The 14,546-nt window shown below is 40.2% G+C and overlaps 1 protein-coding gene and 1 long non-coding RNA gene across 6 annotated transcripts in view; one reads left to right on the top strand and one right to left on the bottom strand.

Annotated features, from left to right (window-relative positions):
- The window catches only part of ADGRG6 (adhesion G protein-coupled receptor G6), a 101,021-nt gene extending 87,887 nt beyond the window's left edge, over positions 1 to 13,134 (top strand). For 4 of the 5 annotated variants that reach the window (XM_082215895.1, XM_082215897.1, XM_082215894.1 and 1 more), the window contains 2 exons: positions 2,930 to 3,082; positions 10,490 to 13,134. In XM_082215895.1, coding sequence (XP_082072021.1) covers positions 2,930 to 3,082; positions 10,490 to 10,668 — 332 coding nt within the window. In that variant the 3' untranslated portion in view covers positions 10,669 to 13,134. Of the gene's footprint in view, positions 1 to 2,929; positions 3,083 to 5,375; positions 5,423 to 10,489 lie in introns of all 5 variants that reach the window. The other variant, XM_082215898.1, reaches the window with a different exon arrangement.
- LOC309528520 overlaps positions 7,530 to 14,546 on the bottom strand; it is a 50,579-nt gene continuing 43,562 nt past the window's right edge. Inside the window, exons 4-5 of the long non-coding RNA XR_014217789.1 lie at positions 8,909 to 8,983; positions 7,530 to 7,572 (exon numbers count right to left, since the gene is read on the bottom strand). This is a non-coding gene — a long non-coding RNA (uncharacterized lncRNA). The remainder of the gene's footprint in view (positions 7,573 to 8,908; positions 8,984 to 14,546) is intronic.

Raw genomic sequence — 14,546 nt, 5'->3', positions numbered from 1 at the left:
GACAAAGCCTTTCGGCCCCCGCCGGCCTTCCTGGACCTCTTCTGAAGGCCGGAGGGGAGGGGAGGCTTTGCTCCCCACCGCCAGCATTTAAAAGAGGTCCCCGGAGATTTCCCTATGGGCTTTCTTCTTGCGAAGCAAGCCCATAGGGAAATTCGTCTTGCGAAGCAACTCGCAAACGGAAAACCCTTTCGTCTTGCGGGTTTTCCGTCTTGCGAGGCATTCGTCTTGCGGGGCACCACTGTACCTCGGGTTAAGAACTTAATTCATTCTGGAGGTCTGTTCTTAACCTGAAACTGTTCTTACCCTGAGGTACCACTTTAGCTAATGGGGCCTCCCGCTGCCGCAGCCGTGCCATTTCTGTTCTCATCCTGAAGCAAAGTTTTTAACCCGAGGTACTATTTCTGGGTTAGCAGAGTCTGTAACCTGAAGCGTCTGTAACCTGAAGCATCTGTAACCCGAGTGTATCACTGTATATGGCGGGTTGTTTGTTTATTACCAGCCTTTCATCATAACATCCCAGGGCAGGTTACAACCATAAAACACAACACTGAAAACAGTTTAAAACAACGTATAGTCTGATTCCACACACCCCTCCCCCGATTTTTGGTGTTTTTTATTGTAATCTTCCTGGCTATTGTTAGAGAGTGAAAGCTGAAAGGGTCAAACACTTTGCTGATGTTGTCTTCATTGTCACTGGGTTAAATCTGAGTCTATCTTTTAAGCCTGTAACAATATTTTCATTGGGTGAATGCGTGGAAAATGCAGAAATTCCTCCTTTTGTCCAGTAGTCATCCTTTCACTGCTTGCTATTTAATTAAGCCCAGTTCTACTAGAACTACGTCGTAAATATTTCCTGGAATGGGTTATATTTTTTTTTAGGAATAAGAAAAGTTAAAATGATCCACTGTAATAGTAGTAGTACCAGGAGGCTCTGCATGAATCTGTGCCACTTTTTCTATATGGCCTGGACTTCCAAAAAACTGACCACATGGCTTAGAATATGCTGTTTGTGTCCTCATACAATTCAGGGAAGTCAGTGGCTATGTTCCCAAGACTGGAAATGTTTAAATACTCTGAGCCTGCCCACTGTGCCCAAAACGAGAAACATTCATGCTTTCTATCCTGATTGAATCTTGGGGCAGATGGAGATTTTTCTCGGACTTGCTTTTGTGTAGTTAAATAGCTTCTTTTGCATGTTTGAATGCCGGCAAAACAGAGTGTGGCTTATGAATCAGATACACATAAAGGATCTTGGAATAGGTTTTTTTTACAAAAAATCCCCCATATCCTTTAGTATGGCCTTGTGTAGTAAGAGTTGAAAATGTAATTTGGCTACAAAGTGTCCTTATAAAGCGAATGCACATATCTGGTTGAAGTCTACAAATATTCATCATAAACGGTAAAATCCGCCCAACTATTAAGTTCACTACGAGACCTTGTGTTGGCATTTGGCTTATTTTTCATAAAAATAAGAATAGAAGAGGCAGAAAGATGTTGTACTGAGAACAACAGCCTTTTCTCATTTAAGGTTTTCCTATCAGCTAAAACTTGTTGGACATTTTTCTCCCATTAAGGTTATTACTGTTCACCAAGATTGATCTTTCAGCACCTTTTTGAGGCTTTGCCACATTTATTTCTTTACTTGTTCACTTACTTAGCTGCCCAATAACACACACTCACAAAAATTAAAAGAATAAAGTACTATATTAAAAATGCAATATAAAACAGTAAAAGCAGCATTTAAATTGGTTTCTCTGGCAGGTATACAATAAACCATGAATCATAAGTTTGAGAGTCTCAGATCAAAGCACAATTTTTTTAAAGGCCTGGGTAAATAACAAGGCCTTGACCTGATGCTGAAAAAGACCATAGTGATGGTGCCAGGGGAGATAGCCTGGACAGGGTGTTCCGTAACTATTCTTTGCTTCCTTTGATCTTTTGGCATTGCTCCCTTTCCCTCCATTATTTTTCATAAAGCTCTGATTTCATTATCCTGCAGTAGAGTAAACTTTGCCAGTGTGTTATATTAGTAATGTTACGAGTTTCTGTAAGTCAGGCATCCTAAATTTCTGGACCCAGTTAGTGTTAGTTTCTTGGTGTCAGACCCATGTGTATAAAGCTGTGTGCTAGACACTTCTAGTCCCCTGGAATCAGTGAGTGTGAAAGCTAATTAAGCTAGGTCAAGATTCTGTGTTGAGATGATAGCCTGGTTTATGAGTCATTAAGACAACAAAGGATCAAAAGGGGCTCAGTGTGAGACGGCAAATAGGTGAGGCCTTTCTCCCTCAACAGATAAAGCCAGAGTTTAGAGAGGTTAGAGGTAGGAGTAATGTGACCGGAGCAGTAAAACAGCAGGCAGGGCACAATGTTGGATGTCTGCTGAAATCCAAGGCTGCATCTATGGGAGAAGTAAAACCCTCTTGGGATGCTGTGAAGCCCTCCATCGTAGACTGAGGTTGTATATATGTTATTTACACATATATACACATAAACCAAATATCATAAAGACACCACAGTCTGTGCTGTGCCTTATTCCCAAAAGGAAGCACAAACCCTGGTCAAGTGCTTGGAACCCCTTGAGTCTTGCACCACTCTGAGGTTGGGGTGATGTGCAACAGTATGTAAGTTTTGCAGGGTGTTGTATTATGGTATGTTGTATTAGTGGCATTATACAAGTGATGATAGGGTAAGTAGAGGCCACTCATGCGTCCAGCGTAATGTGCAAGGCTAGGTCTTGGACATATCCCTACACAGGTGGAAGTTCTACATCTCATCCCATGGGAGATGCATGAGTTCCTACTTTGCATGCTAAAAATAAGCACACAAGGAAGAAGTGAAAGTGACTGGTGCTTTCTTTATCTGTAGGGCCTGAATTATTTTAAGTTGAAATACTGTTACAGACAGCTTACGTTTCCTCATTTCATTTCAGACTGGAGTAAAACAGCAACTAATATAATTAAGAAGAGCTCCGACAATCTGGGGAAGTCCTTATCTTCCAGTTCCATTGGTTCTAACTCAACTTACCTGACTTCTAAATCAAAATCTACATCCAATACGTACCTTCAAAGGAGCAGCCATTCTGGTGAGTCATGTAAAAGGAAATGTAAGTCTTTAAACTGCAGCAATTCATTCTGAGGTCCTATGATCATTTGATTTAATTTGGCATGGAGCCTTAGATAAGATAGCTTATCCCATTACCTCCTCTTTCCTCTGTAGCCCCTGAAAAGGCTCGGGGGGGGGGGTTAGGAGCCCTCTTGAACAATGTAGGATGTCGGCTGGGGCTGCAAAGGAAAGAAAAAATTGCCTCAAATTGGGACAGTTCCCACCCCAGCGGTAGCCTTTGCCAGCCCACATTGTTCATTTACTCACATGTGTCAGAAATTGCAGGCATCCACCTAAATCTTTCCGAGAACTATCTGTATAAGCAGTCCATGGACCATATCTTTCAAGAACTCTGGGGCCACAGATGCTGCACGGGCCTCTGCAAAGTCCTCTTTTTATTTATCATTTTTTATTATTCTTCATTAAATTTCTATGTCTTCCTTCATCCAAGGATCGCAGGCCAGTTTACAACATAAAAAACACAACACGGTAACAGACAAAAGAAATTACCCCTCCTACAGTTTAATGGCCCATAGATTTTTTTAATTAGCCAAAAGGGGAATGTTTTTGTGCCTGCTGCCTAAAGATGTGTAACAAAGGCACCAGGTGAGCCTCCCTGGGAGCCACAAGCAGGGAGCCATTGCAGAAAAGGCCCTTTCTCCTGGAACAATTTGATTTCATGCTCCCTATACAAAAAGTTGGTTTAAAAAAATCATAATGTGCCAGTATGTCAAGGCTTTCCACACAAAGGTCTTTCCACCTATTTTTGCATCAGGGTAATGGCATAACGGCAGTCTGGCATTTGTATATGCATCAGCTCTGACTCCCGTAACAAGCACTTTCCTGGCAAGTTGAATAGCATGAATAGTAAGCCGCATAGAAGTAGAATGCTAGATAGTATTTACAGGGTACTTGGATACAACTATGTTAAATATTCTAGGTATTATTTGTAAGATAGCATATTGCAATATAGTTTTTTTGCAGCTAAATTCTGCCTAAAGCAGAAAATTAAGTGCCAGGGCTGGGAGTGACATCCCGCTGAAGAGGAATTGATTTCTGAAAGTGATGTGGGAAACCTACGAGTATCCTCTTGCCTTCCATTAAATTTTAGCCGGTGTTCTTCACACTGCTGTCTCTTCCTTTGTAACTAAAGTACCTCTGATGCAGTCTAGCTCAACTGAAGTGTGCAAAGATGAGACCACCCAGGCCTTTTTGGTACTAATTATGTTATTTACCTTTAAGGTTTCCAAGAACTGAGGCTTAACTAAAACAAAACAAGATGTGGTGTCAATGGTTTCTTCAGTGGAGCATTACTAATTGCTTCTTTTACTTTCTTCCTTATCACTTTGTGTTTAATATATGAGATGTTATTTTGTTACAGAGCTCATTAGAGCTTTCTCTGCCAGAGTGCAAAAACCACAATCATTGTAGTGGTGGTTTGTTTAAAACCATGTTTATCATTTAAGGATCACCATATCTGTCTTATCTATGGATTATTATGAATCCAAAGCTCCTAGGTACAATATACTAAATCATGTGTTAGATTTTTCTTTGACTAGGCAGTAGGCCAGAGTGTCTAACCTTTGGCCTTCCTGATGTTGCTGGACTCCCAACTCCCATCATTCCTGACCATTAACCATGTTGACTGTGACTGATGGGAGTTGGAGCTACACAAGTTAGTCACACTTTCTGTGGGCAACGCAGTGGCACTGTGGTCTAAACCACAGAGCCTAGGGCTTGCCGATCAGAAGGTTGGTGGTTCAAATTCCCACGACGGGGTGAGCTCCGTTGCTCAGTCCCTGCTCCTGCCAACCTAGCAGTTCGAAAGCAAGTGCAAGTAGATAAATAGGTACCACTCCGCCGGGAAGGTAAACGGCATTTCCGTGCACTGCTCTGGTTCACCAGAAGCGGCTTAGTCATGCTGGCCACATGACCCGGAAGCTGTACGCCAGCTACCTCGGCCAATAAAGCGAGATGACCGCTGCAACCCCAGAGTCATCCGCGACTGGACTTAACAGTCAGGGGTCCCATTAACGCTTAATGTATTATGTTTCATTTTATGTGCTGCTTTTGTAATTTGCTGTTTGTTCTTATATTTATCCATCCCATCTGAACCTAGTTATTGCCTCTTTGTGCAGCAGTCCAGTTTAGCGCTTTAAGCTCATCTTTGATTTCTGATGAATGTTATAGTAGATGTATATTTCCACAGCAGTTATTTATATTGGTTATTGTTCCCTGGAATTGACTCCGAAACTCATATGTTTATGGTATAGATAATGTCTTCTAAGAACATTTCTCCATCAGAGGTGGAATATTCAAGGTACAGTGTGCATCACTTTGGCTGAATGCATGATTTTCAAAAGCTGGTGTGAGGACACTTGCATGAAGTTCCAACTCATGGCACAAAAGACTTGCTAATCATACATACTGCTTCACTTTAAATTATGCACCTTCTTCTGTCATTAATTCTGATTGCCAGTGATTCACGACACAAGAACGCTTCACATACTGGTTAGCTATCAAATGTAAATCTGCTTGTAAATGTAAATATACTTACCAGGTGGCTGAAATCAGGTGCAATACTGTTTTATATTCCAGATATTTTCTTTTAGCAACAACACAGCTGATGACTTTTATATTTGTACCATAGATAGTACGTCACACTACACAGATTCTTTTCTCAGAAAGTTCTGCTACAGGTTTTAAAAAACTCAAAATACATATTTTAGTAGGTTATGGAAGCCAAGAGAAAAAGGTACTATTAAACACATACATGTAATTGAAAAAGAAATTACTCTATTGTATTATCTGGTACTGAGTTTTTTTCTATCCATTTTCAAGTTTTCAGTTAACTGAACCAATTTTTGTTTATAATTTACTTGGTTAAATTGTTGTGTTTAAGTAGGTTCAACAGGTATTGATTAGGATACATAATAATAAAATGATTTTAAAAGTTCCATATGGATCATGTTCAGCAGTTAAATATTAAGAGATGCTCTAGGTACAAATAGAGTGTCTTTATGCTCACATAGTTAAATATGTTTGTTTATTAAACATACAAGTATGGTATACAGTGGTACCCCGCAAGACAAATGCCTCGCAAGACGGAAAACCCGCAAGACGAAAGGGTTTTCTGTTTTGGAGGCACTTCGCAAGACGAATTTCCCTATGGGCTTGCTTCGCAAGACGAAAGCCCATAGGGAAGTCTCCGGGGGCCTGTTTTAAATTGCTGGCGGTCGGGAGCAAAGACTTTCGTCCACAGCCGGCCTTCAGAAGAGGTCCTGGACCTCTTCTGAAGGCCGGCGGGGGGCAAAAGTCTTTCCTCCCCCCGCCTGCCTTCCCGGGACAGCGGAGACTTCTCCGCTGCCCCGGGCGATCTTAAAATGCTGGCGGGCGGGAGTGAAGCGTTCGCTGCCGACCCCCAGCATTTTAAAATCTCCCCGGGACAGCAGAGAAGTCTCCACTGCCCCGGGCGATCTTAAAATGCTGGCGGGCGGGAGCGAAGCGTTCGCTCCAGCCCGCCAGCATTTTAAAATCTCCCCGGGACAGCAGAGAAGCAGCCCCCTGCGACCCTCTCCCGGCTGGAGAGGCGACGTGCGCCTATGGCAGGAGCCTCCATAGGCGCGGGTCACCTCTCCAGCTGGGAGAGCGCGCGGGGGGCTAAAGCAGCCCCCTGCGACCTTCCCCCGGCTGGAGAGGTGACGCGCGCCTATGGCAGGAGCCTCCATAGGCGCACGTCACCTCTCCAGCTGGGAGAGCACACGCGGGGCTAAAGCAGCCCCCTGCGACCCTCTCCTGGCTGGAGAGGTGACGTGCGCCTATGGCAGGAGCCCGTCAGCATTTTAAAATCTCCCCGGGACAGCAGAGACTTCGCTCCCGCCCGCCAGCATTTTAAAATCGCCCCCGGACAGCAGGGGCTTTTAAAATGCTGGCGGTCGGCAGCAAAGCCCTCCTGTCCCCGGAGCTTGCGGGGCGGGAGGTGGGAAGAAGGGCTTTTCTTCCCACCACCAGCCTTCAGAACAGCCTTCTGAAGGCTGGGGGTGGGAAGAAAAGCCCTTGTTCCCCCCCCCCCCAGCCTTCAGAAGAGGTCGGGGGACAGACTGTCCCCGGACCTGGTCTGAAGGCGGTTTCCCTAGGAACGCATTACTTGATTTTCAATGCATTCCTATGGGAAACCGTGTTTCGCAAGACGAAAAACTCGCAAGAAGAAAAAACTTGCGGAACGAATTAATTTCGTCTTGTGAGGCACCACTGTATAACAAACACAAATAATGTGAAATGAAATGTCATCCTCAAGCCTTTTCAAAAGCAATAGAGAGAAACTCAGATCAAATCATAAGCTAGGAGACCTAGCACTATTTGAAGGTTTGCAGAGAGGAAAGGTTTGTCTGCTATGCATCACTGAACATACTTGCCTGCTTTTAAAAAAAAATTTCACTCTGATATGCTGTGGCATGCTTGTTCTTCTTTCTATGAGATTAAAAAAAAATCTTTGCAACCTATTTTTCTTCACTTCCAGATCAAAGTATTTCCTGTCTTAAACTCCCTTCATTATAATTTGGGATCATCATACATTCTTTTGAGAACTGCTTTTACCTTTTGTTTTATATCTGGTGACTGGTTTGCCTCATCCACAGTATTGCTTGTCATAGCAAGCATAACTGAAAGTGTTTTCTTGTCAATATACGGTCTGATAACATTTTTCATGAAGAAATTGTTTCAAGAGCTGTTAATAGTAAAAAAAAAATAGCAACTGTTTCAAAAGCCTTATGCTAGGTCATATAAAGTAATTACAGTTTGGTCTCATTTGCTAATTGTTCATAAATACAGTATAATATGCTCCAAACTATGGAAATGATTGCTCATTACTTGAGCTCCACCTAATGGTCAAATTCAGCCCAGCAAAGCTTTACCAGCATAATTTTTAGCCTGCTGTTAATGTCTGAATCATAAAAATATTGTTCTAGAGTATGTACAAGCTTCAGTGGTTGGAAGTGATTTATTCAGTACAAACTCAGGATGATACTAATTATGATGGAATAACAAGATTAACAACCATTTATTTATTTATTTAAAATGTTTATTTAGTTTATTTGCAGCATTTATATACTGCTTGGTTTTATTAAATCCTCAAAGCAGTTTGCCTCTAAAGCCATAGAAAGGGAGACACTGTGCTGCCTAAAATGGCATCCAATATTCTCCCTTCCTCTCAATAACACACAATATCATTTATCATGATTGTCATGACTTAGGATGGATAAATCAGTCTGTTCCTGGTCTGAATCAGTTCTGCATCTTTTCACCCATAATTTTATTCTGTCGCTTTAATCTTCAATTTAAATGAAATAGATGTAAAAATGTGCATTTAAATTCCCTCAAACATGTTAAAAGAATTTTGATGCATTTTTTAATGGACGACTGTGTCAGAACATTCAGGAAGCACAGAGGCCAGTGAAAAACTAAGTTCTGATCCACTCTTTATTCTGGATGGTGCAGGATCAGTTTGATTCCTGTCAGAATCTGCAAGTATCAAATTCTGTAAGAATCCCTAGTCATGATGTTATGACATAGGCACCTCTTTTTTAGACGTTGGTGTCTGAGTCATGATGTGTGCTTTTTACCGACACCTAGTAATGCACAATTACTACACACATCATCAATTACAATAGATTACAATAACACACATCATCACAATGTAACAACACAAGGTATACGATGCTGCAAATTGCAGCAGTGAACTTTCACACTGGGCTACAATTTTCAGTGGCAGATACAAATCTACTTTAGCATGTAGTCTCATCCTCACCTGTAAACCTGCAGGCAGGACATGTCCACAGAGCAGCTGAAGAGTCTGGAATTCATTTCAGTGGAGATGCGGAGTCTGCATTCACAAAGGAACAGAAAACAAGGATTATCCCTCCGTTCCAATTTAAATTAACAATGAGGCCCTTATACCAGACTGGGGAACCTGTGATCCACCTGCAGATGCTGGACTACAGCACCACTGATCCCTGATTAGCCATGGTGACCAGAGCTCATGGGAGTTGGAGCCCAGCAAAGTCTGAATGTCTACCTATTCCCCATCCATAAGGGTACAATCTAGAGAGAGTTAGGTAATAAATAGCATTTTCATCTTTCTGAACTTTCTTTGTGTTGCCAAATCTAATTATGTGGCATCACTGCATTAACAACATGAGCCCAGCTGGCTGGGATCACAATTCCAGGAGCAAGAAGGGGGGGGGAATTGGGCTGAAGTAGCAGCTGAGAGGGTAGCTGTGTCCATTTGAGTCACTCCTGGCACTACCTAATCACTTCTGTAGTAAGCTACACTTGGAATTGCAATTGACTTGCCACACTCCCAGGAATGTTGCACTTCTTGTATGTGAACATCCCACTGTTCCGTCCACACCAGTGAGCATGACATGGCTGCTGTGGGTGGAGAAACAGGAGGTGCAGATTACCTCAGATGCCATTTGAAGTTCAGTACACATTCACTACAGCCTTTGCAGTAGATACCTTTTTAGCTAATCTAGTTTTAAATTACTGCTAAAATGTTTTCTTGGGTATAATTTTGAAAACATTACTTCAAGAATGTTAAAATACTCAAAACAACAACAAAACCTTCCAGTCACCACCATGCATGATAGTGTTATAGCAAACAGAGTGATAAAATGCCACACACTGCAAAGGTTATAGTAAATATGAGTTGAATTGTGATAGGTTCATCTACAGTATCTGATACATTGTCATGCATGTCAAAACCCTACACCGGAAAAAAGAGTAGCACCAAGTGCATCTGCTCCTATGGAGATGGAGCTACTTTGCAGTTATTTTGAAAAATGATGAGGTTTTCTGAGGTCTGAGAAAAGACAAAAGAATCGCAGGATGATAGTGACTGGATGGCTGCTTTGTGTAGATGCTGTGTAAAAAGTGAGTGATTGAAGCATGGTAATTCCACACTAAATGTCGAGTGTGGAAGCACCCAGAAGCAACTGCTAGTTAGCAGGTGTGAAAAAGAAGGAAAAGCGTATTGGTCGTTGAATTCTCCCCTTACCCTCATTTTTGTACCATAAATGTTCACTGGAGGATATTTAGTGCAACATTCATATTAAAGCTGAGATCATGTATAAATCAGCACAGAAATAATAAAGAACTAGGTTCAACTGAAAATTCAAGCTAGTTTTCCAGCTGTGGAAAATGAACAACAGAAGTGAATTCATACTATAATATAAATTACACAAAGCCATATTATTCAGAACATTTCTTAGGAAATAAAAAATAGAAGTTTAATGTATCTATGATTGTTCATACTAAGGGATTGCCTGTGGGTGGATAACTATGCAGTTAGAAAATAACATTACTAATGGATTCTCTTCCTTTTTGTTAGACAATGTTTTTCTTGACAAGCATTCACCAAAATATGTCCAAGTGGACACAGAGCAGACATCAATCATCCCGGTTCATCAGGTTATTGACAAAGTGAAGGGATACTACAGTACTCACTCAGACAACTTCTACAAAAACATCATCATGTCAGACTCCTTGAGCCACAGCACAAAGTTCTGAATTTCTGGAACAACAAAATTCAACAAAAAGCATGAAGCTTAAGAATGAATAAGGACTTGATTACAGAACGAGGAAAAAATACCAAAGTCTTTAACCAGTTATTGTTTGTCTACCAACTTCAGCGAAAAAAACAGTTGTCCTCGTTTAGGAAATACATCATCTGAAGAATGTCTTCACTTACACAATAGTCACGCTGACACTTCTGCATCAGGACATTTGTCAAACTTCTGTCTTTCCCCAGTGGCGTATTAGTTATATGTTACTCCATCTGTATCTTTGCAAAAATCAAGACCACCCTAACCCCCCCAAATTCGTGACTTTTTAAATTTGCCTTTATTTAAACGGAATATAGATATATATTTTTAATTCCTTCTCGGGTGTTGAGTGCATCGTGTTCTAGAGATCTTTTCCCTACGAGAAAGCCTATTATTGGTGAATTAATGAATGCTTGTGCCTAAAGGCACAAGGCCAAACTATTCAGATAAGATACCCTGAATCTTGCTTGCAAAGTCTGGGCCATATTTATAGCTTTTTGAATGGCAAAAGTGGGGAAGTGTTTCTTTGCCTTTAGAGGTGCTTAATGAAGAATTTTGCTAACTTGAAAGTTTGCATAGTCTTGGACCAAAAGGAATTTGGTCCAACAATAGATGACCTTTCCTAATCTATTATCAAATGAGAAGGTTTGCATACCATGCAGAACACTAAATGTTAATTTTTATTGTTACTACAGTGGATGAAAATGTAACATTTTCACATAGTTTGCCTTAATCTACAAGCTCCTTATATACATGAGAACTCCTGGTTGGAAAATGAATGGACACTTTCCCAAATGATTCCAACATTAAGAGAACCTCAGCGCTATCCCATGGCCTACTGAAGTAATAGAGCTGTAGAGATAGGGCAACTCTCTGTGCACAACAGAGTATTGGAACATACGGTTGTTAATCTGTTCACATTTACACATTTTACTCATATTCACATGGAATGTAAAAGATGGATTGCACATGAGCATACTTTGTGTGCACTAAGGTGTATCAATCCACCAACACAGTTGAGGTGATCTCATTCACGTTTTCTATTTCATTATTTCCTTCCACCAAAGCACTCAAACCATCTTCCTGATCAACACTACCATTCACATTTTTACTTCCCCATGTTTTTATAAAGTGCTTTGAATTACAACTCATGGCTGTAACAATCATGCTTAGATCCACTGGAATCAGTATGCTTAATTCTTGGAAATTATCTAGTAATATTCACTGTAAATATATACATTACATTTATCATTTCGATAAAATTTGGGGTTAAAAAAAGGATCTAGCCAAATGCAACAAAAATTAGAGGAAAACCCCCCAAACCCCAATGTTATCACTGTTCAGCACCAGTACAGTTTGACTCACTTCAGGTAAGTTTGTATAGGACCGCAGTTCCTCCAAGTGGCCAATCATAGATTTCCCCTCATATTATATGCTGCTATTATTCCTAGGTATGGAGTACAACAGCAATTTGAGTGCTTACCCTTAATATCATTTCAAATATTGTATGGTTAATTACAACACTTTTCTACTGCATCACATATATTTAAGAATTAGAATTTTGTTACACGGAAGTCACTTGAATTGGAAACTGCTTAGGTCCTATTTAGAATTAAACAGCTAAGTGTTTCACCTCAAAATGTGAACGAAATAATTCCTGATGACAATAATCTAATAGGGTTGAATGGCTTCTCCATAGAGAGGAACAATTTGTATCTGAGCATTGGCCAAATTTGTATATGATTATCTCCCTTTCTTAATGGCTTCCAGAAAGTAGCTTTAGTGTGAGATTTCTTTTAGATAATTGTTTTTAAAGGGAAAAATAAGAGAATAGCAATGCTTGTGAATTAAAATTAATAAAATACCCTAGTTCAATAAGATGAAAAAGTAGAATTTTCCTGAGTCCTAGGTATTGTCTGACCTACAGAATAATGTATGGTTTGCCTATATTTTCACTAAATTAAGCATATCCTTTGCTTTTACTACCATGTAGTAATCTTAACCTGTCTTATTTCACTTATACATTTTCAAATACTGTTTTTTCCCCCATTGTAAATCTTTGTTTATCTTGTTGACAAAGCACCACCTCTCTTGTATATAATTATTTATTTTTGAGGTTTTAAAATATGTCAGCATAGTGTTAGCTGCATACTGGCTTTGTCTGTGATTATATGCAACTGTTAAATGCATCTTTCCACAAGAGAGGGAGGGAAAAAAATCATCTCAAATATGCATATATATGTGTTATATTTTCTACATGAAAAGTATATTGTGTATGATATTGCTAGCAGTTTGAGGGAAGCAGTGGTGTAACTTCAAATACTAGTCATTAAGCACTAGTGAGGTGGATTTAAAGTCTGGCCAAAAGCAGAAATACTTTTAAAGCATTCCATTTGTTAGTACTCCAAATAAATAAAATTTTTTAAAGCTGTGAGTGGCTTTGTTTCTTTGCAACTGAGCAGAGAAATTGTTCCATAAAACTGGGGAATAACCTATTTTACCTATTAATCTTGAGTAATGGACGTTTATTTCTTTATTAGCATTCGTGTAACAGTGAGATGGAGAAAAGCACATTGCATAATGACATAAGACCTATGAAACACAAGCATTTGTTACATTTTCCAACCCTGATTTTTGAAAAAAGAAATACAGTGGTGCCTCGCAAGACGAAATTAATCCGTTCCGCGAGTCTCTTTGTCTTCCGTTTTTTTCATCTTGTGAAGCATGGCTATTAGCGGCTTTAAGAAAAAGGAAACAAACTCGCAAGAACTTGCAAGACATTTCGTCTTGCGAAGCAAGCCCATAGGGAAATTCATCTTGTGGAACAACTCCAAAAACGGAAAACTCTTTCGTCTTGCGAGGCATTCGTCTTGCGAGGCATTCGTCTTGCTCGGTACCACTGTACTCTGAGCATGCACAGTTTCATATTTAGCATTGAGATTTGAAGATGGAACTACAGATTTTCCCCTGCAAGCTGTGGGTTTCTGACATCACTGCAGTGGTAGATCTTAGTAACGAAAGTAATACTGATACTGAACTATGTTTCATTGGAGTATATACCTTTCAGAATGGGCTCATACCATCTGTACGTTAGATAGAAGCAGGACACAGATTGCCCCACTACGAGTGAGACATGTTTGGGTAAATGAATTTCATTTTTCTCCCCAGACTCGTACATCCAATCATTTTATTTGTATGCCGCCTTTCCATAGTTAAAGCCATGCTCAAGGCGGCTTACAACATGCGGGAAAATAATTAATTACAAATATAACAAAAAGAGTCATAAGTTGCAAACAAAACGCATCAAAAAGTACACAACCAAATTGAACAATTTCCACATCGTATCTTAATAAGTTCAAAAAATGAAGATACAAAAAAATAATAATCAACTTCTATAGGAATATGTTGATTATTGCATTCTACCTCACTGCAAAAAAGATAAGAACAGAGAGTGATGAATGGATGTCAGATCCAAGAAGGAATTCATGTATTGCACAATGGGCAAAAGTGAGATTTGAGACAGGTACACGGATATAGGAAGTGATGAAATGATGAAGCAAAAAGGCAATGATAACTGGATTTGGGCAAGAGTGTCTTATAGGTCAGTATAGGATTCCCAAGTCATCTGAAACTCCAAGATCAGAGCCTTGGAGCTACAGGGTTTGAGACTAGTGTTGAAACAAAGTGGCAGAGGCACACTTGGGGAATTTTGACCTTTTGGTGATCCCTCCCTTTGAAAGGAATTGAAATGGGGACTGAAATGGATGAAGAAGAAAAGAAGGGCATGCCCTCAATGGTAAGGAAGACAAGTAGGACAATGATCACTTGCTCTACTCTATACCT

This window comes from Podarcis vaucheri (assembly GCF_965113315.1).
Source record: "Podarcis vaucheri genome assembly, chromosome: 3".
NCBI classification, from domain to species: Eukaryota; Metazoa; Chordata; class Lepidosauria; order Squamata; family Lacertidae; genus Podarcis; species Podarcis vaucheri.
Note: the sequence above shows the minus strand (reverse complement) of the source record. Positions and strands in the feature narration are given on the sequence as shown.